Source organism: Antedon mediterranea, chromosome 2 (assembly GCF_964355755.1).
Source record: "Antedon mediterranea chromosome 2, ecAntMedi1.1, whole genome shotgun sequence".
Classification (NCBI taxonomy): Eukaryota; Metazoa; Echinodermata; class Crinoidea; order Comatulida; family Antedonidae; genus Antedon; species Antedon mediterranea.
Window position 1 is genome coordinate 23,994,704 of NC_092671.1, and position 20,325 is coordinate 24,015,028.

Here is a 20,325-nt window from a genome sequence, read left to right on the forward strand (position 1 = left end):
AACTTATCACTTCTTTTTAGAGCAGTGATCAATTTTTAAAAAAAGAATTAAAACAATGAAAAAAAAAAGTAATAAGAAATTGAAATAAAAATGAAAAAACATACCTCTACACCCTAAGATTTCAAATCGCATGCTAATGTGTCCATGCCACTCGGTTGGGCGTATTCTAATATACTGAGTATTAACTGATCTTGGGAAGAGATTAGTTACCATAGTGTCTCGATCTGAATTTCCAGTAAACTCCTATGATAAAAATTAAAATTAATTACTGAGATGTTTTATTTGTAAATTATTGATTATATTTGATTTAAAGAAACATGAACATTTATATTTTTTGGCTTTTATGTGTACTTCTTAAATAACAATTTTGACTTTTGTGGTTTGATTATTCAAAAGTATTTATAAATTTAACTCACCACTGTGCGACCATTATCCTCAACTGGCTGCCAATCAGATCCATCATTACTGTAATATACTTCAAATGCAGTCACCCATTGGTCATAAGCATTTCTTCCTTGAGTAATCACTCCTGTAATATCTTTGACAGTCCCAAAGTTAACCCTAATCCACTGTTCACGGTTATTTGTTTGTGCAGCCCATGAGCCAACTCCACCAGAACCTGCATATGTGTTTAGTCTTGAACGTAAAGCACCATGATTCCTGTCCCATTCACTTGATGCTGAGATGCTACTATCTGGGATGATGTGTAATTCCATTCCCATGTGATCTGTGCAATTTACTATATGAAACAAATTCAGCATTCTTATTATACAGATTTTTAAACATAAATTGTAATTAATATTATTCTTTACTCAGAGCCTAAGACCTGATGATTGATAAGTGATTTTTATTTCCTTCATGAAAACAATCTGTAGTGTGCAAATAAAATGTTGAAAGTTTAACTTATTTATTTATATATCTTTAACCAATACATATACTTACCACTAGGTGGTATTGGTACTGGTTCTCTGCACCCTAGAAGTTCAAATCTCATACTAATATGTCCATGCCATTGAGTTGGAAGAATTCTAACATATCTAGCTTGAATTAGTTCACCAAAATAATTGTATTGGCCAGAAAATTGATTATGATTTCCTTGGAATTCCTGAATGCAAAATTTTGTTTTAAATTTTATTAAAACAATTATCAAAGTACAAAGAAAAACAAGATGTAACAATGGAAAAATTGAATATTGAAAGAAAGTTATATTGAATGGTTCTATTAAATCTATATAACAGATCATATATATAGCAGATGTTGTACATAAAGTAAATAATACCTTCGGGTTGCCATCTTCATCATTGACAGCCTGGAATGTTATACCATCTTGACTGTACTGTACATTGTAAGCAGTAACCCATTGTTGATAATCTGATCTACCTTGTGTTGATATTCCAGAAACAGTAACAATATCACGAGTTCCAAAGTCAACCTGAATCCATTGATTAGCATCATTAACCTGTGCACACCATGCTCCTACATTAGATGATTGAGCACTAGAATGATAGCGAGCACCAACAGCTCCATGACGTCCATCGTATTGACTTGATACAGCCAGACGATCATCAGGGATTGAGCCGTCTCTCATTCCAAGAGGGTGTTGGCAGTCTGATTGAGTTACATTAAGCTCATCTGTTTAAGATTGAATAATATGTTAATGTAATAACATATGATGGATATCATTTTGAAACACTTAAATAAATATATCTACAACAACTTTAGAAAACAGGTCATATTGCTCTGTATTAATGTAAAGAGACCATATAAATACAACAGTCAATTCACATTCATTGGTGTATTCTCTCGATTTTGCAATTTCAATGGAAATACTCAACAAAAATGGCTGCACATTTTTTTAAATCATAATTTCGATAAAGCATGAAGCAAATTGTGGCAAAGAAAAAATTGTGTAAATGTGTGTGAATAACTGGTGACTTGAATGGGTTAAATTGCACACAAGAAGATTCATGTTGTACAGCTGCCATTAAATGGCGCTCCTTTGTTTGTCAACAGTGGCTGAGATTGACCAGTACCCCAGGGTAACTCCTACTGCACTGGGTTCTTTAAAGTGAACATGAGCCATGAGTGTACACTGAACCTTCAATTTAAAATTCTTACCACAAGAAAGATGGTTGTGGAGAGCCTTAAACCTTTCAGAATATGTTACTATAGTTTGTGCAGCCTTAAACGCTCAGCTACTCAAATTGACAAATGTTTGTGTATACTATATCTATTTGAAAAAAGGGCACCTAAAATGTAATGTAAAATCAGTGTAACAATAACCACAATTAAATATCATTCTATCTTACCATTACACCCAATAATCTCAAACCGCATACTTATATGGCCGTTCCATGCTGTAGGATGAACACGTATAAATTGACAGCTAATTGGTGTTGGAAACAGATTAGTGACTGGTGTGTCACGATCTACATTACCAATAAACTCCTAAAAAACAAAAGAAAAAACATTCTGGATGGAAAAATAAAATTTTTTTTTTACTGATTTTCTTTCTTTCTACTTAAAAATAAATGTAATAATTCCACATCATTTTTTGACATAGAAAAAGTATTAGGTCCTTAAATCATATTGAGCATCAAATGTTTATATAATGTATTGCATACAATTCATTGTAAACTCTACTAAAGTATAATTTACAGAATATAGAATTGTGTATAAAATAATACGATAAGGCAGTTACAATTTGTACACTTAAATTTCATATCACTTCTTATCAACAGCTTAACCAGCAAAACATGACATTTTAGCATGGTGGCTTAGACAATCTATCCAGGTTAAAATGGTCTTTCTATCCACCTTCCTTCACCATTATTAACTGCCATGCGAGAGGAGGCAGAGCAGCTAAGAAGTTTTCCATAAAATATGTTCCATAACATGAACTTCTGTCGGTATCCTTTTGTATAATAAATTAATGTTCATTTTTTAGAAGTTTAGTTTTTAAAATATTCGTCGCTATATGCAACTAACGCTTTATATTTGGAGGACCTATTTTATTCTTCTAGCTAAAGATACTTTACTTAATTAAAAACTGAAAATGTACCATTGATTTATAGACTGTAGGAAGAAACTTGTCTGAGCATATAATTCAAACCCTCACTATTGTATCAAAATTAATGATTTAAAAATTAACAAGCAGACATACTTCAACTGCATTTCCATTGCCAACTAGTTCTAGCCAGGCTATGCCATCTTGACTGTATTCAATTTGGAATGAGATGACCCACTGGTCATAATCACTTCTTCCTTCAGTTGTAATGCCCATTAATGTTTTTGGTGAGCCTAGATCAACCTGAATCCATTGTGAATGATCATTTCTTAGTGCACACCAAGCACCTACTTCACCACCTTCTCTTCCAATATTAAGTCTTGCGCGATGTGCACCATGGTTGTTGTCATATTCTGAGGAAGCAGTTAAACTGTGCGATGCAATCTGTCCTGATTCCATTCCCATTGGTTCCAAACATTCACCTAATAAACACATAAAACATGAGGAAGCTGGCATAGTGCATACCATATCAAGTTATTAAATATTTTTTCACAGTGAGTGTATTGTAATAATTAATTATTATGAAAGATTTAAAGATTTTTATGACCATATATCTAAGATGAATTATGTAGAATGAATATCCTTTTAATGGATTTATTTTTTATATATACAGTGTATTCATGTTTCTATACATATTGTATTATTAACTGTAACAGCAATTTAGCCCTTTGCTACAAATTGCTACAAGAGTGTACAATGGTAATAATAAAAGTGATACGCCAACTTATTAAGAACTAAAATATGTTTTTGAATTTTCAAGAGAAACTTTAACAAAACTCACCCTCTTCACTGTCTTCATCTGGAACTAAAATAAAAAATATCAGAATTATTAACTGATACAAAAGAGCGCAGTAAGGAAATACTCTAAGTTCACACTATGACTGTTGTAAATAGTTGGAAAATAAGAATGAAATATATGGTATACAAAAATGTTAGTTGAATTTATTTATTTATTTATACATTAAATTTTAATAACACACATTACCAAGTTCCACAATTTTAGAAATGATAGTTTGTCATTAAACTATTTCAAATCTGCCTTTGGTCATGCTTGTATACTATCCTACTATTTAAAATATAAATTAGTACCTGAACAACCAAGAATCTCCACTCTCATACTAATATGATTATGCCAGACAGATGGTTTTATCTTGATAGCAATTGCTCGAACAGCTACTGGTAAATGGTTTGTTACTTGACCATTCTGATCCATGTTTGCGGGAAAATACTGAAAATCAATGGAGAAATTAAACAAAAATCAAATACTATAACTATAAGAATTTATTATAAAAATAAAATAACTCCAAGTTACCATAATACACAAAAAAAGGCTCAGATCTGATCATTATTTGGGGGTTTTTTTTGTATACAAAAAGCTAAGTCTAGAGTTTTAAATACAAACTTATTATGCATTTAGTTGAGAGAGGATATTATAAGAAAAAACATACTTTGGTTTGAGCATTGATGTCCAAAACAGATTGCCAATTTGTACCATCCTCTGTAAAATCAACTGAGTAAGATTTAACCCACTGGTCAATGTTGTTACGTCCTTGAGTGATAATTCCAGTAACCATTGTTGCTGAACCAAAGTTAATTTGTAACCATTGTGAATCATCATTTACTTGGGCAGACCAACTACCACCATTAGTATCATCAACAACAGCATTTAAACGGGCATTGTCTGCTTGTAAACTATCATCCCACTGGCTGGATGCTTCAATGCTGCCAGCCACTAAAGTGCCATCCTGCAATCCCATAGGTTCAAGACAAATTTCTGGTTCAATATTGTTTATTAGTGTTGCACGCACTTCTACAAATAAAAACAGAGTACAATCATTTTAAAAAAGTAATACAGTCCATTTATGTAGTTCTGACTAATGTTTTATCATCAATATCATTATTGCTATAATAAATCATATCATCCTATATCATAATTTTCAAATTAAGTATATTGTTTCTGTTTTTGTTCCTACCATCACAGCCAAGTATTTCTACTCGCATGCTAATATGACCACTCCAAGATGTTGCTTGTATTTGAACTGAAAGAGCTTCAACTGGTTCAGGAAAGTAGTTTGTTATTGGAGTATTAGAGTCTGAGTTTCCAACAAAATCCTGAAAACAAACATGACATACCATTTTAATTTCAAATAACAAATAAAGTTGATGTGATTTGAGTTATCACAAGATTTTATAGTTCCTTTTACTGGGATTCACACACATGAATCCTTGCGATAATTATTTATAACATATGTTTGGAAAAAAGTATTAAAACAAAAGCAGGCCTACTTACCATTGGCTGTTCATTTTCATTCAGCACAAAAAACCAATGAATACCATCAAGACTGTAAGAAACTTGAAACGATGTCACCCATTGGTCAAGATTTTGACGACCTTGGGTCACCACACCTGTCACCATATACTCATGTGGTAGATTTACTTGGATCCATTGGGCAGGGTTATTATGTTTTGCAGACCATGAACCACGCATAACTCCAACTTGTTGACTATTAAGACGTCCACGAGAAGCTCCATGGTTTGCATCCCATTCAGTTGATGCTAGAAGACTGGTGTCTGGAATTGCACCACTCTCAACTCCAATTCCACGCTGACAAATATCTTGAAAAGAAAACAAATTTGCAATAGTAAAATCCACATTAATTTTGTATCTATATAACCAGAAAATCTTTAAAATTGAAATTAGAAAATTTATGTCTCATTCTTCTTGAAAGTCTCAAAAGTGTACAAAATAAACTGTGTGTAAACTTGGTACTGCAATGCTATTTCTTCTGAAATTTTTTGAATTAAAACAGCTGATACCTTCACACACAATGCCATCTCCTTCATAACCTGGTAAACAGAAGCAACCATGTACACCATTCCTTGCTGTACATTCAGCTGAAGTACTACATGTTAGATTAAAACATGCAATAACACCATCACCATGGCAAGTGCAGTCGGCTGTACAGTCAGTAGAAACCCAACTATCACCAACCTATAATAGAAAAACAACTAAAAATTTGTTTGCAATTTGCAAAGAGTTTTAATCATTTAGAAAAAAAGGAGCAGATACAAACAGGGCAAGCTGCCTAATTATAATGTTGTATCACCTTCACAAATAATAATAACAATAACAATAACAATAACAATAATAATCTATATATAAATTTACGTAAGGGCAAAATTCTGTAAATCGCGCGTTATTTCTAGAATGTTTACTCGATGGTATATACAGTTGGTTCGTACTTTCGGTACTGATTTAACCACCTGATGTAACCCTGTTTACTAATTAAATTGAGTTCGATAATTAGTTATTGACAATTAAAACGAATTTAGGTTCAACGATTTGCCCCAAATAGGGGTGTTTTTCGATCGTAATATACACTGTCTAATGGATGTCCATCTTGAAAAATACCCGCAGACAATAATACGAGGATGCTTCGCATTTTCCTATCTCCTCCTACGATAATTGTTTTTAATGGCTGAAAACTGGTTGAACAGCTCGAGTACAGCATCATAATGTTGAAGACAGGCCGATTTTCTTTAAAAAATACTTTTTTGATAAATTTAATATACGTTTATACAAATGTCTTGATTTGCGATGAATGGAACATTCCAATCTCTGTTCTACAAGTGTCGATTCTCTCAGGCGTCGTAAAGGCAAGTACTGTATACTCATAACAGAAATTCGATCCATTTTTTTTTCAATCTGTGCTGCAGTGGTTGGATATCGATTTTTTTCAACGGATAATGAGCTAGCGTTTTCAGTCACCGTATATTATGTACAAATCTTTATTATTGCAGTTAAACCACCCACATCATCACCCTTCCCTCACTGGCATGAGTAGCGTTGTAAAGCCAGTAGAGGATAGGCCTACGGTGCATCACATGCCCTAAACGCAGAACAACTTTGGTGGGTAGGGTAGGAACCAACTTAAGTATGAATTGGCTCTAAGAAACAATTGAAAACCATTAGGCCTACTAATTAAGTTGAGTTAGATAATTTAATATTTATTGACGATTAAATCGAATTTATGATTTGCCCCGAATAGAGGTGGTTTTCACAAATTGTTTTACATTATACAAACATATACACATCGTAGTGATGTATCGTTACATGTACTGTACTATTTCAATCGACTAGGATGGTGATAGTTTCAAAAAAGTATTACATCGCAATGTTTTACTGTGTTTAGTGGTATTGTAATATAATGTTTGGGTTGTTGGGGTACTAATGAAGACTCTTACTCGCTTGACTGTCGTAACACATATATTATTTATTCAGTATAATACTTCAGTACAATATACAACTATAAGTATAGATAAGGAACGGACAATCAATGATGCTGTCAGTGAGGTGTGAAGTGTGTAGGTCTGCTGTGAGGTGTGTGCTCCGTGAAATGGCTGTAAGGTGTGTGCTCCGTGAAATGGCTGTAAGGTGTGTCTGGGCCCTTCTGAAACTTGGGAGTATATTGGCTCAGTTCATTAGCATATGTCAATTACGTAATCTGTGAGGGTAACGATTGGTCCTAAGTTGATCCAGGGGTGTTTAAGTGGGAGTGATTAACGGTATAATAAGGTATTTCTATGATGGATGACACTGTCAAATCTGTACTTAAATAGTGTCAGTCACTCCTGGTTTAACGATGGGAAAAGTCACAAAATTAAGCGAAGTGTTTTCTTTAGGGATTCTATTATAAACTAAATGGTCATTAAAACATCTGGACAAACTCTCCTCTGGACTTTCTGGGTCAAGTTTGTGAACTTATTTAAATTCCGATACAAAGGTCGATTTCTTAAATATAACATTATATCGTTATATTACAGTATATTATTTGTAAAACATGAAAATAATTAATATTTCGTTACTAAATGGATAAAGAATATATTTAAAAATTGCACCCATCCTCCCTCAACCCTAATGTTACATACAAAACACAAATTAAGTTTGTTTAAATAAATTTGACTTAAATTAAACAATTGGTCTCATTTTGTGACAAGTTTGTCATTAAAACATCTGGACAAACTCTCCTCTGGACTTTCTGGGTCAAGTTTGTGAACTTATTTAAATTCCGATACAAAGGTCCATTTCTTAAATATAAAATTATATCGTTATATTACATCCCTCTGTTTCCCTTTTTTTTTTTCTAATCTATTTAACATATAAAAAATGGTTATAATAGTGGCATGCAAAATTAAAGTTATATAAAAGAAAAAAAAACATTATTATACATATAAGCAAAAATTGAGTTAGCCAAAACCATTGACTCTGAAGTGTAACCTTATCACTTTCACTCTCTCTCTTCTCTCTCTTTAAAAAAATGAAATTAAAAATGAATTTGGTATAAAAATTCGCGTAAATCAAACATAAATCAGTTAAAAATAAAAATACAAAACTTAAAAATAGTATGTTACATTGAACATACGTCAAATTGTGCGACAACTCATCGCGTTCTAATGGCCTTCAAACATAAATCATCAAATCGAAACATAAAATTCAAGAAACTGTGGCTGATTAGCCTAGAATCAAAATATCAAACTCAATCACTTAAAACTTTAAAGAAACAAATGTGTGTGTCCCGTTGACACAAACTTATCCACAATATATCATTATCGTCACAACTTTATCGATTTAAGCATTTATATTTACAGGTAATTACGATTTCAATCAATCGACAAATTCGACTTTTGTACTCAATTTTAAAAAAATTAAAATTAAAAGTACTAAGAAAATCTCCTGTTCTTGTATATCAATTAATTAATGCTTGAGATTAACGACTCAAAGGTTAAACAAAATATTTGTTACAAAATGATTGTCGTTCTTTTCAATATCTCAATATATCGGTCATTCAAAATTCAAAATTAATCTTCATCAAAAAAAAACTCGTTACAAAATCAATACTTAAACATAAATTCAATTCTCTTTTAACTGAAATCACATTATTATTTAACAAATCTCATCAAATACGTAGACTATGCTATCATTAATTTAGCAAATGTCGTAATTAAAAAAAATTTCTTGCAAAAAATTAAATCAGTAATTCGTTGCATTATACAAACGTTTTATGAATCGTTTTGGCGATCCGCTTATCGGTATCTGTTTATCATTAATGATCTTTTTAATTAATTTATCTGTATCGTTATATCTGTCAATATTCCACCAAAATTTGCGATCATTAGATTCGTGTTTTGTTTTATCGGTGTTGCGTTTGGCTGAAGTCGGTTTAGAATACGAAACTAAAACTTGGAAATGTCCTGCTTTAAATCTACCTCGGTTTAATGTCATAATTGAATCATTAGGTGCTGTCATAATTAGATTAGTTTGTTCCTTGATTTGTTCTTCTTTCATTTGGAATGGGGCTGCTAATCCCATGTTATTCTCTACACAGTCAATGTAAGGTTGTACGTTATGGGGTTCTACTTTAGTTGGATGTGTAAGGGTATCTGATTGCAATTGGGCTGGTGTCCTATCATGTTCGTCGATAAATTAAACATTGTTTTCGTCATTTACTACGTTAACGGTGTTCTGAATTTTCTCATTATTATTATCGGCGGGTTTATTCAACAATTATTTTAACAATTTAAAAAAAAACAATTTTAGTGTGTATATATATGTAAACTCTCACTTTTCAATCAAGGTTACAAATCAAAAATCAAAATGGTTTTGACTTACCCCAAAGGCTTCGGATCCAATTAAAAATGAATTAAAGGAAAGCAAAAAGTGTTAAAAATGTTTAAATGTTCAAACAACGAATCAAAAAATGTTAAAAGTGTTCATCAATGTTCCAATTTTCAAACAACGAATTAAAAAAATGCGAAAGGTGTTCATCAATGTTCAAAATGGTCAAAAAAAGTAAATGTTAAAAAAACGATCGAAAAAAAAAAACGGCGTGAAGTTGAAAGTGTCCAAACGAAACAGTTCTTGTCCGCTTGCTTCTGTTTTGATTCTGCTTGGGTCTTCCTCGATTATCTTCTTTGTCTTTATCCAATGGTTATAATTTGATAAAATTTCTGCTTGTCTTGATCTCATTCAAATATAATTTCAGCTTGTCTTTTGTGTCTTCCTCGATTATCTTCTTTGTCTTCATCCAATGGTAATAATTTGATAAAATTTCTGCTTGTCTCGATCTCATTCAAATATAATTTCAGTTTGTCTTTTGTTTAAAAGTAAATTTCTGGTTTTCTCCTTTCAAACAAATATGGTTATTTTTGTCTTCGTCTTCGTCTTCGTGTCTTGTTAAGTGTTTATTTCTTGTTTTCTCACTCCGTTCCTTATGAAATTTGGGTCTTCCACCATGTAATATAATGTTTGGGTTGTTGGGGTACTAATGAAGACTCTTACTCGCTTGACTGTCGTAACACATATATTATTTATTCAGTATAATACTTCAGTACAATATACAACTATAAGTATAGATAAGGAACGGACAATCAATGATGCTGTCAGTGAGGTGTGAAGTGTGTAGGTCTGCTGTGAGGTGTGTGCTCCGTGAAATGGCTGTAAGGTGTGTGCTCCGTGATATGGCTGTAAGGTGTGTCTGGGCCCTTCTGAAACTTGGGAGTATATTGGCTCAGTTCATTAGCATATGTCAATTACGTAATCTGTGAGGGTAACGATTGGTCCTAAGTTGATCCAGGGGTGTTTAAGTGGGAGTGATTAACGGTATAATAAGGTATTTCTATGATGGATGACACTGTCAAATCTGTACTTAAATAGTGTCAGTCACTCCTGGTTTAACGATGGGAAAAGTCACAAAATTAAGCGAAGTGTTTTCTTTAGGGATTCTATTATAAACTAAATGGTCATTAAAACATCTGGACAAACTCTCCTCTGGACTTTCTGGGTCAAGTTTGTGAACTTATTTAAATTCCGATACAAAGGTCGATTTCTTAAATATAACATTATATCGTTATATTACAGTATATTATTTGTAAAACATGAAAATAATTAATATTTCGTTACTAAATGGATAAAGAATATATTTAAAAATTGCACCCATCCTCCCTCAACCCTAATGTTACATACAAAACACAAATTAAGTTTGTTTAAATAAATTTGACTTAAATTAAACAATTGGTCTCATTTTGTGACAAGTTTCTCTTTCAAAAGTAATTCCCAGGGTGCTAATTTTAGTCGAGTACATAAATCACAGTGTCTATTTATTCGTTCCTGTAAACGACATGTATTATTGTCTTGCGGTACGTACATTTGAAATCGCCTGTATTTTAACGCTGAAATTATTATGTATTCGAGAACCATCTGTGGGCACGACCTAGATGGTACGCGAGCGTATCATAATCATAATAATAATAAATGACATGTGTTAAGCGCACATATACACTAAAGGTCTCAAGGCACCAGTAAAAAATCGAAAGTTACAACCTGCGGTTATATAATCAACATTTAAGTAATATAAATGTCAAAAGAGTTAAAAGAAACTGCACATTTTCAGTAGGTAACCAGAATAATTATTGCAGATTATATGTATGTCTGAAAAAATCTGTATTGTATTCTTATGGAGGAAATACTGTATGTAACTATGGTCAAGATATTATCTAAAATTGAGAAACTGCGTATAATACCTGGTAATACATGAAATCATCTGTGGTGCAACCGCATTCATCAACAGCGACACATTCTGAGCCACTAAGAACAAATCCGTCGATACATTCACAAGCCTCTACACATGTATCTCCACAATCCTCCTCTGGAATTGTGTAAGAACATGTGTCTGGACAGGCTGAAGCACATTGAGTGTAACGGCTGTGTGCTGGACAATTAATTGCTGAAATCACAAATATAATTATATAAATACAAATATAAAAAACATGATTTTTTAATAAAATGTTGAATTAAAAAGATGACAATCTACAGTTGGACTAATAAATAAAAGAAAAGCAATAACTCAATTCTTTTTTCTCAATAACTTTATTACTTTATTTTCTTCAATAAAATGCTATTTATAAATGATATTAACAATTTTATCAGCAATTGTGTTTAGGATATGGCTGAAATTATTCAAATAAATAAAATTATTGCATTTGACTTACGACAAAGTTCATCAGTTCTGAATGTAGGTATAAAAACACCTGCTTCACGACAGGCCTGATAGTAGGCATCTAAGTTGTTACAAAGTTGATCATCGTTACCAAGGTGACATGAATCAAAGACACAGTCATCAAAATACATGTCTGGACTAACTGTCTCATGACAATCAGCAAATGTACCAGCAGTGTCTGTTATTTTTCCACAGTACTCATTAGCAGAATACATAGCTTGTGCATCTTGGGTACATGTATTAGGAACTTCTTCACTTGGTTGACAACTAAATTGTTAAAACAAGAGATGCTTTAACAAAACTACAAGAGATGCTTTAACAAAACTTTAAATTTATTAATAATAGTAATAACTAGAGGGTACTCCGAGAGTACAAACCTCTGCCTACTGTAAAATTCCCCTACATAAAATTTCCCCTGAAAATGTTTTTTTTTACATTTTTTTTATTAGTTCTAAGTGTAAATAGGCTAACTGCACACTACAAAGTTGTGGATGAGAGTTTGGTGTAATGGTTATGTATCCAGCCTCTTTTTTTTGTGGACCTTGATCTTTGACCCTGACCCTTCAAAATTTAACCACAAGTATATGATGAGTCATTGATCATTGTGGCTAAGTTGGGTGGGAATCGGATAAAAACTGTGGTCTTTAGGCAGTAAAATAGTTTTTATTAGTTGTGACCTTGACCTATGACCTTTTCCACTCAAAATCGAACTCGTCCGAGCTTTTGGGGCATGGATCATTGTGGCCAAATTTGGCCAGAATCGGATGAAAACTGTGGCCTCCAGGCTGTTCACAGACAAACACACACACGCACACATACACAAACATACAGGGGTGAAAACATAACCTCCTTGGAGGAGGTAATAAATGATTTACCATATATAAACATACTTACATTAAAAAAAAATCTATAGTATAAGGTTTCAAAAACTGCAATAAATTTTGTAATGTAATTGGAACATGGAATTGTATATAAATGGCACTGTCTTCATCCACATGCTGACTTTTTAGTCAAATTATATTTTAATAAAAATGATCACAACAATCTCATGTACAGATCATTAACCACATTTTAGGTTCCGGTGAAATGTGTCTCCTTTCATTGATTTTTGGAAAATAATTAATGCTTCAAAGATTTAATAAGAACAAAATATAATATGAAACTTACAGAGGATTAACATTCCAACTTTCACCCCATTCATGGACATTGTCTGTGAGTGTTCCATCAGGTAGAAATAAATCATCTCTTTTGTTACTGTTACAGTTACCACATAGACCTTCCAAGTTCTCACGATATTGTGAGCCAGCACCTACTTTCAAGCGGTTTATTCCATCCCACTCCAGCCAAAAGTCAATATCTGTATTTACAAGTATGTTACGGCCACTCATCTCAACTGAAAGACTCTCAGATGGAACATATGGAAGGACAATTTGTACACCATCAATCTACAAAAAACCAAATACTAATTCTAAATTAAATCTAAAAGATGTATTCATACTAATCCAAGTAAAACACTTACTATTACTAACACAAAAGTTGAATTCGTAAATTCAATAAAAGCTAATTGCCTACTACACTACAAACTTACTTTGAACTCAAAACATTCTTAAAGTCACTGAAAATCTCTAGTAACAGAGATTTTTATTGGTAATTTTTCATTGCGGATATTCCTTCTAAATCAATAATTTAGAATGACTTTATAAAGCCATACAGCAATTAATTATATTGAATTGTAACAACCAGTGGTAACGCCTGCGTGGGGACTCCATCTCCCTCATCGGGGAGCCTAGTTATTAGGGAACGCGAGTACTTTTCGTTGAGGAATATAATATACAATAAATATATCATTCGTGTTCACTTCATAGCTAGAGTTCTGAGGGAAACAAATTATTAGGCCTACTAATATTGTAGAATATATTTTATCAAGCTAATTTCTAGTACCGGTAACCAATTGCGGTTCATGTGTCGATATCTGAGCTGTATCAAAGTAACAGGGATCAAAATGTGAATCAAGAGACTTGCTAGTGATAGGACGCACTTGTCTAGCGGTGTTCCTTTGTACGAAATATTTATACAGTAACTCTGTATTTAGAAGTTGGCTCACGCATCGACATCTGCTATACACATCCAAAATGCGTAGTTACGAGAGGCAGTATCATCCCTTTTGTAAAAATCGGCAAATTCATTCACAACTATCATTTACAAGTCTGCCCACTGTCACTTTTGTTGGGTCTTTTGCTACTCAAACGCCTAGAATGTAGCATGTAGGCCTACTAATAATATCACTAATAATATGGTACATCTTTGAGTCCGTTCGGACGTAACAAATTTACATGTGTAATGGTCACGTGTGGTGTAAATTTTGAGATGCAACTAGAAGCAATTTGACATTACTAGTAAAAGATGCATGAAATATGACCTTGCTGGGTATTATTTTTTTTAGTTTACACATGTAAACCCGATAAATATAGGCATATACTGAACTTTAAAGATGTATTATCCTCCAAAGACATAAAAAATTAAGATTAATTAAATTAGATTTTAAATAGGTTATTGTGTAGATTTAATAAAGTTAATTACCTCTGTAGAAAAAAAAAACGGAAAAAATGTTTTCACTTATAAAATAAAATTAAAAAAACCCATTGGTTGGCAGCCAATTTGACAATTGTTTTGCTTTAAATTACAGTTTTTTCAGGTAAATAATTTTTTTTCGATCCAAGTCTTGGTCAAAGTGGATAACTATTATGTGATGGCATATGGCATATTTAACAACAAATGTTTTAAGAATTATTTTTTCAGGGGGACAATACATCTTTAAAGGTCACTTCATTTTTAAATTGAATGAATGTATTTAAACACAGTCACGCATACCATTGCATGTACCATAAAAAATGACAAAGGTTGCCTCCCCTAAATCTGATTAAAATGACCTCAAATTATACTACAACACGTTGTTACCGGGGCTCTTGGTGGCCACTAACCCCCACCTACGTGATGCTTGCTTCGCTAGCATAGCCGCCCCCGGGAAGATTATAGCGCAACCGCTGACAACAACTACTTATAAATCCCCTGATAATAGTTTACAGTACTTACCAGTGTAACAGAATCTCTATTCAGGCGTATCTCATGTCCACTAACATTTACCATAACATGTTCTGCAATAGATACTCCACTATATCCATTCCTATATTGATTTTTTACCGTGACTGTAAATAGAGGTGGAGTATGAAGAGTATCTCTGGTAAAAACATACGAACAGTTGCCTTGAAAGTCAAACCGCTTTCTATCAAAGTTTTTGTAATGAGGATCACCCCAACCAGAGCATTGACAAGCTGAAAATAATTTAATTTAAATCAATTTCAAAATATTCCATAATAATATAGTAATTGTTTGTTATAAAATCATGTTGGTAAAGATTGGAAAGTTGTAAATCACTGTCCAAGCACATCCGTTTTGGTGGTGTAAAGTTCAAGAATTCTGCCTAATGATCTTTTATATACATCCTGAAAATAAAGATTCTTGTCAATGGACACAATTTAATCACACTACGTAATCCATTCATTAACAAGAATGAAAAAGTGGATTTTATTTGTTCGAAAGATAAGACTCTTTATAAAAATAGATAGAAGTGCTAATATAAAAGAGATAGATGATACATACCTCGACGACCTTCAGTTAGAAAGGAGAAGATTGAAACAGAGAAAAGAATTAGTATATACTGTAGTTTATATAAGTTATGAAACAAAAAGTCTGAGAAAATAAAATACTAATTTTTTTTTTACATGTTTATTTTTAAAAAGCTCATATTTTATGACTTGTAAATATAATTATGTTATACTATGATGCGCACATTTTTAAAGTGGTGAAAGTATTTTAAAAAATGAACACTATTTTCTACAGAATATTTACCGTTGACTCGTCGTGGGCGACGTCGGTTTCTTGAGGATCCTGACAAGGAAAAAAGCAGAAATATTATAACTTCACATGTATTTTAGGTAAAGCCAGGTAAGCACACATTAAAGAATTACAGGTTGGTTACAAATTATTTTACCTCTGTACACCTAATAAACTTTTTCTACACCATTTAATCAGACTGCTATCTCTTGTGAACATTGGCTTATATTTTATGATCTTTGTGAGCAAAGTGTTTTTCCTGCAAGTTAACTCAACTTATAGCTATTAAGAACTCCACACCAGGCTGAATGTATAGTTATTTTTGACACATTTTGACAAACAAATCAGCAATTATTGTCAATAAGCATAATTTAACATAAACTAATTTATAAATATATAGTAATACACATTGAAGAAATTTATAAGTCAAAAGATGATGAAATTAATGAATAATATTTTCTATTTATTTTCTATTAATATAATAATTATGCATTGTTTTTTTATTCTATCAGAAAATACAATAAACTTACTTAATGCTGTATCATACAAGAAATGAAAGGATGAATCAAAGATAAAGAAAAAAAGAGATATTGGTATGTATACAAAATAAAAGAATTTGCAGTTGCATTATATTGAAAGTATGAAAGTTGTTTGTACTACTTTTATCATGTAGGTATAAAACTTGCTTCATTAATGGTAAACTGTCTGTGTCATTACAGTGGTGTGCACCACAATTTATGCATGCGCGCTTGGTAAAAATTAAAAATGCTCAAAATCAATTTGAGAAGAGTAGAGCTAGTTTCACCCTAATTTATTTGTGTTGCATGCTCATTTGTTATTAAATTTTGATATGGATCAGGGTTATATAACAAGCATTAAAAGTTATGTTTGAGATTAGTAATAGTTCAATTCTAGTTTACTTTATTTTTCATTGGTTAGATATATACTGTATAATATATCATATCATCATAAAAGATTTCATTTTCAATTGCATCACAATATTACATGTTTGAATAAACTCACCTTTTCGGGCTAATTTTGGAAGATTTAAAAGATAGGAAGAAAGGTTTGGTTAGAATTAGAGTAGATAGTAGTTTCAGTTTTTAAATTGTAAAATAGGCCACATGAAATAAGAAAATAAAGAATGCTTATCACACTAAGCTATTACAAAATTGAAGATTTAGAAAAAACAGAAAATCCGCCGAATTGCTTTGTTTGGAAATAAATTTGAAGTAAAGAATGATAGATTGGAAACCAAAAAAATAAAAAATAATAATAAGATAAGCATTATGGAAAAATATATCACTGTATGTTGTAAAAATGCATTAAATCAATTCAACTATTGAGGCAAGATAAAAAAAAATGTGCCCCACTGAACTAAAACTAAATATCCTATAAATACTAATGTATCTACTGTAGTCTAAAAAAATCCCTTTCTAGCACTAATGCTGCCCGTTATATTAGGTTATTGATTAGGGAAATTAATTTCATGAAACGCCCCAACACCTACACAATTATTCTGCATTTGTAATCAATCAATATTTATTAAACACAGAGTATTGAATATCAATAAAAACAAAAAAGCAATGACACCTCCAAACATAATACTACCATCTGTGTCAACACTAAATCCACCTGTTTCATGCTACTTACATACAAAACAATGTAGATAAGCTCAATCGAAATGATGAAGTAAGCATTATGTAATCAACTAATAGATAGACTAATAAATCTATTCTATCTGTAATGAACTTAATCCCATTAACATGAAAAAGACCTTATACTCTTGTATAACCTGGTTCTCATGAAAAAGTGTTGACATTTGCATAACAGTCATCTTTGTAGGAAATTATAAAGTTACTCCTGCATAGCATCTTTGTATGTTTAAATTAGGCAAAACAAATTTTTAAAACAAGGTTTTAGAAAATATTTAATGCTTATCAACATGACAGCCTCAAGTTATATGCAAGAATATATGGTATAAAAGGAAATTGTTTTCATACCCTGACGCTCTTCTCCTAGATAATTAAATAATTTTTTTATAAATTTTTAGTTAATACTTGATACCTTATATCAAAGGAATAATCAAAAAAAAAAGAAAGAAGAAAATTACACATGAAGAATGTATCATGTATGGGTTATAAATTGTGTAAAATGTTATTCAATTTCTTTAGAGTAGGCCTGTTCTATTAACAATAATTAATATTGTTGATTGATATTGAATAAAGATTGTTATGGAAATACTTACGACTTCTTTCTACTCTAGGTGCAACAGGCTCTCCATCTAAAATATAAGATAATTAATATCTATAATCTTAATATAATCATTTAAATAAACTAGGTAGTTTATCTCAGGGGAGAATAAAATTACAGAATAATGTCGTTCTTTCCTGCTTATCATAGTCTGGTACTGTAGCAGCAAACTGTTTTTAAAAGTGGATGATCTATATATAAATTTACGTAAGGGAAAAATTTGGTAAATCGCGCTTTACTTCTAGAATTTTTACTCGATGGTATATAAAGTTGGTTCATACTTTCGGTACTGATTTTATTTAAAGTAATTTAGATTTTAAACAAATTATTGTTTTATTACTTTTATTTAATAGTAACCTAAAGGTATGAAAAAAAAAACACAACAGATTAAAAAAAAAATTTTTTTTCTTCTTTTCTTTGAATTGAAAAAAAAAATCAAGACCTTCTCAATCAATTTATGTTATATCATTATGTATGTTATTCGGCCATCGTAAAAAATAATGGAGACACATGGTAATATTAATGATGATAAAAACCAATTTAAACAGTACCATATAATGAAATTTTGCAAATCATTGCCTCTGTAATTGTATACTTACCCTCATCAATACAACGGAATGATACTTCAAGATACTTGTATGTTCCCACACAAGGATCGGTAAATTCTGCATTGTTTGCACGTAGATTACACTTCCTTGCATTATTACAGACTGACATGACATGTTCAACAGCACCTTCGGCCCTACACTCAGTGGTTTGTATTGGACCAGTATCACATACTTCTCGATTTTGACGACCATACATTGCCCTGATAATATCAATACGGTTTCTTCCACAGTTTAATTTTAAACGGTCATTTTCACAAGCATGCTCTGTATACGATTCAGCAGCTTCCTGAGCTGAAGTAGGAGAAAAATTAAATTAAATACAAATTGTATAACAAAAATTAATGCTATCTGTCTAATTTTTGGCTAATTTTGGTACAATTAGATTAGGAACTCACACTTTGATAATATTGATTAAACCTTTTATTAAGACAATATGCATGGATTCCATGACCGAATGTCAAAAAATGACCTTTTAGGAAATAAAGTTTGTATCATTATACAATACATATGGAGCAATGTGCAAGTGTTATTTTCAAAATAAAAAAGAGATACATTATTGGAAACAGTAATAATGAAAAATCGCACAAATTCACATACCTCCAGCACAACAGTATGTCACACGTAGCATTTTTCGAATTCCTGGACATGGGTCACCAAAAACATTGTTTTTAGCTTTCAACGAACAAGAACGTCTTAATTCACACTTTTCTACTGCCTTTTGAAAAGAAATTTCAGAAGCACAATCTGTTGGAAAGTTAGGCTGACCATCACATGTTTCAACCTCATCACGGCCGTAAAGGGCGGATATGATATGTAAATCACCAGATTCACACTCCAATCTAAGTTTATCTCTTTCACAGGCTTGTACGGTTTGAGGTACACAATCTGAAATGTAAATGTGTGGCAATAACGCAATTGTTGAATTGCGCACAGGTATGGACGTACAATATTTATGTCATACAGTTGCCATTAAACAGCGCTCATTCATTTGTAATGAAGGATGCACTGGTTCTGCAAAAAGGCCAAATGTGTACTTTGCTGCGATTATTATTCTAAGATATTTTACTGGATAGGTGTGGGGTGTTGGGCATTTATTCAAATAAATACTATAGGCCTAATTGGTATAATTAATACATTATTTAGTTTAAACATCTTATGAAACAATATTATGTAATACTTAGCATGTTTAGAATATAGCTATTGCTTTGCAATTTTTAACATTTTTTTAATATATACTGCAATAACAAATAAAGAACATTGCTAAAAGATAATAAACATATTACAAAATGTATGTGAATAATATTATGACTCACCATCTTCAGGAATAGGTATTGCTGAAATTATTACAAAAAAAAACATTTAAATAGAATTTACTGTGCAAACATTATAATTGATTAAAACCAATAAAATTCAACATTACTACCTAGTAACAAGTACATAAAAAAAT

The 20,325-nt window shown here is 31.7% G+C and overlaps 1 protein-coding gene across 1 annotated transcript in view; it reads right to left on the reverse strand.

Annotated features, from left to right (window-relative positions):
* The window catches only part of LOC140039369 (uncharacterized), a 203,269-nt gene that overhangs the window by 154,742 nt on the left and 28,202 nt on the right, over positions 1 to 20,325 (reverse strand). The window contains exons 25-46 of the mRNA XM_072084972.1: positions 20,192 to 20,212; positions 19,476 to 19,763; positions 18,870 to 19,169; positions 18,266 to 18,301; positions 18,021 to 18,035; positions 16,033 to 16,071; positions 15,217 to 15,455; positions 13,291 to 13,568; positions 12,116 to 12,390; positions 11,648 to 11,850; positions 5,885 to 6,059; positions 5,358 to 5,683; positions 5,041 to 5,179; positions 4,516 to 4,877; positions 4,157 to 4,295; positions 3,849 to 3,872; positions 3,164 to 3,489; positions 2,310 to 2,448; positions 1,280 to 1,632; positions 943 to 1,105; positions 417 to 739; positions 105 to 243 (exon numbers count right to left, since the gene is read on the reverse strand). Coding sequence (XP_071941073.1) covers positions 105 to 243; positions 417 to 739; positions 943 to 1,105; positions 1,280 to 1,632; positions 2,310 to 2,448; positions 3,164 to 3,489; positions 3,849 to 3,872; positions 4,157 to 4,295; positions 4,516 to 4,877; positions 5,041 to 5,179; positions 5,358 to 5,683; positions 5,885 to 6,059; positions 11,648 to 11,850; positions 12,116 to 12,390; positions 13,291 to 13,568; positions 15,217 to 15,455; positions 16,033 to 16,071; positions 18,021 to 18,035; positions 18,266 to 18,301; positions 18,870 to 19,169; positions 19,476 to 19,763; positions 20,192 to 20,212 — 4,302 coding nt within the window. The remainder of the gene's footprint in view (positions 1 to 104; positions 244 to 416; positions 740 to 942; positions 1,106 to 1,279; positions 1,633 to 2,309; positions 2,449 to 3,163; positions 3,490 to 3,848; positions 3,873 to 4,156; positions 4,296 to 4,515; positions 4,878 to 5,040; positions 5,180 to 5,357; positions 5,684 to 5,884; positions 6,060 to 11,647; positions 11,851 to 12,115; positions 12,391 to 13,290; positions 13,569 to 15,216; positions 15,456 to 16,032; positions 16,072 to 18,020; positions 18,036 to 18,265; positions 18,302 to 18,869; positions 19,170 to 19,475; positions 19,764 to 20,191; positions 20,213 to 20,325) is intronic.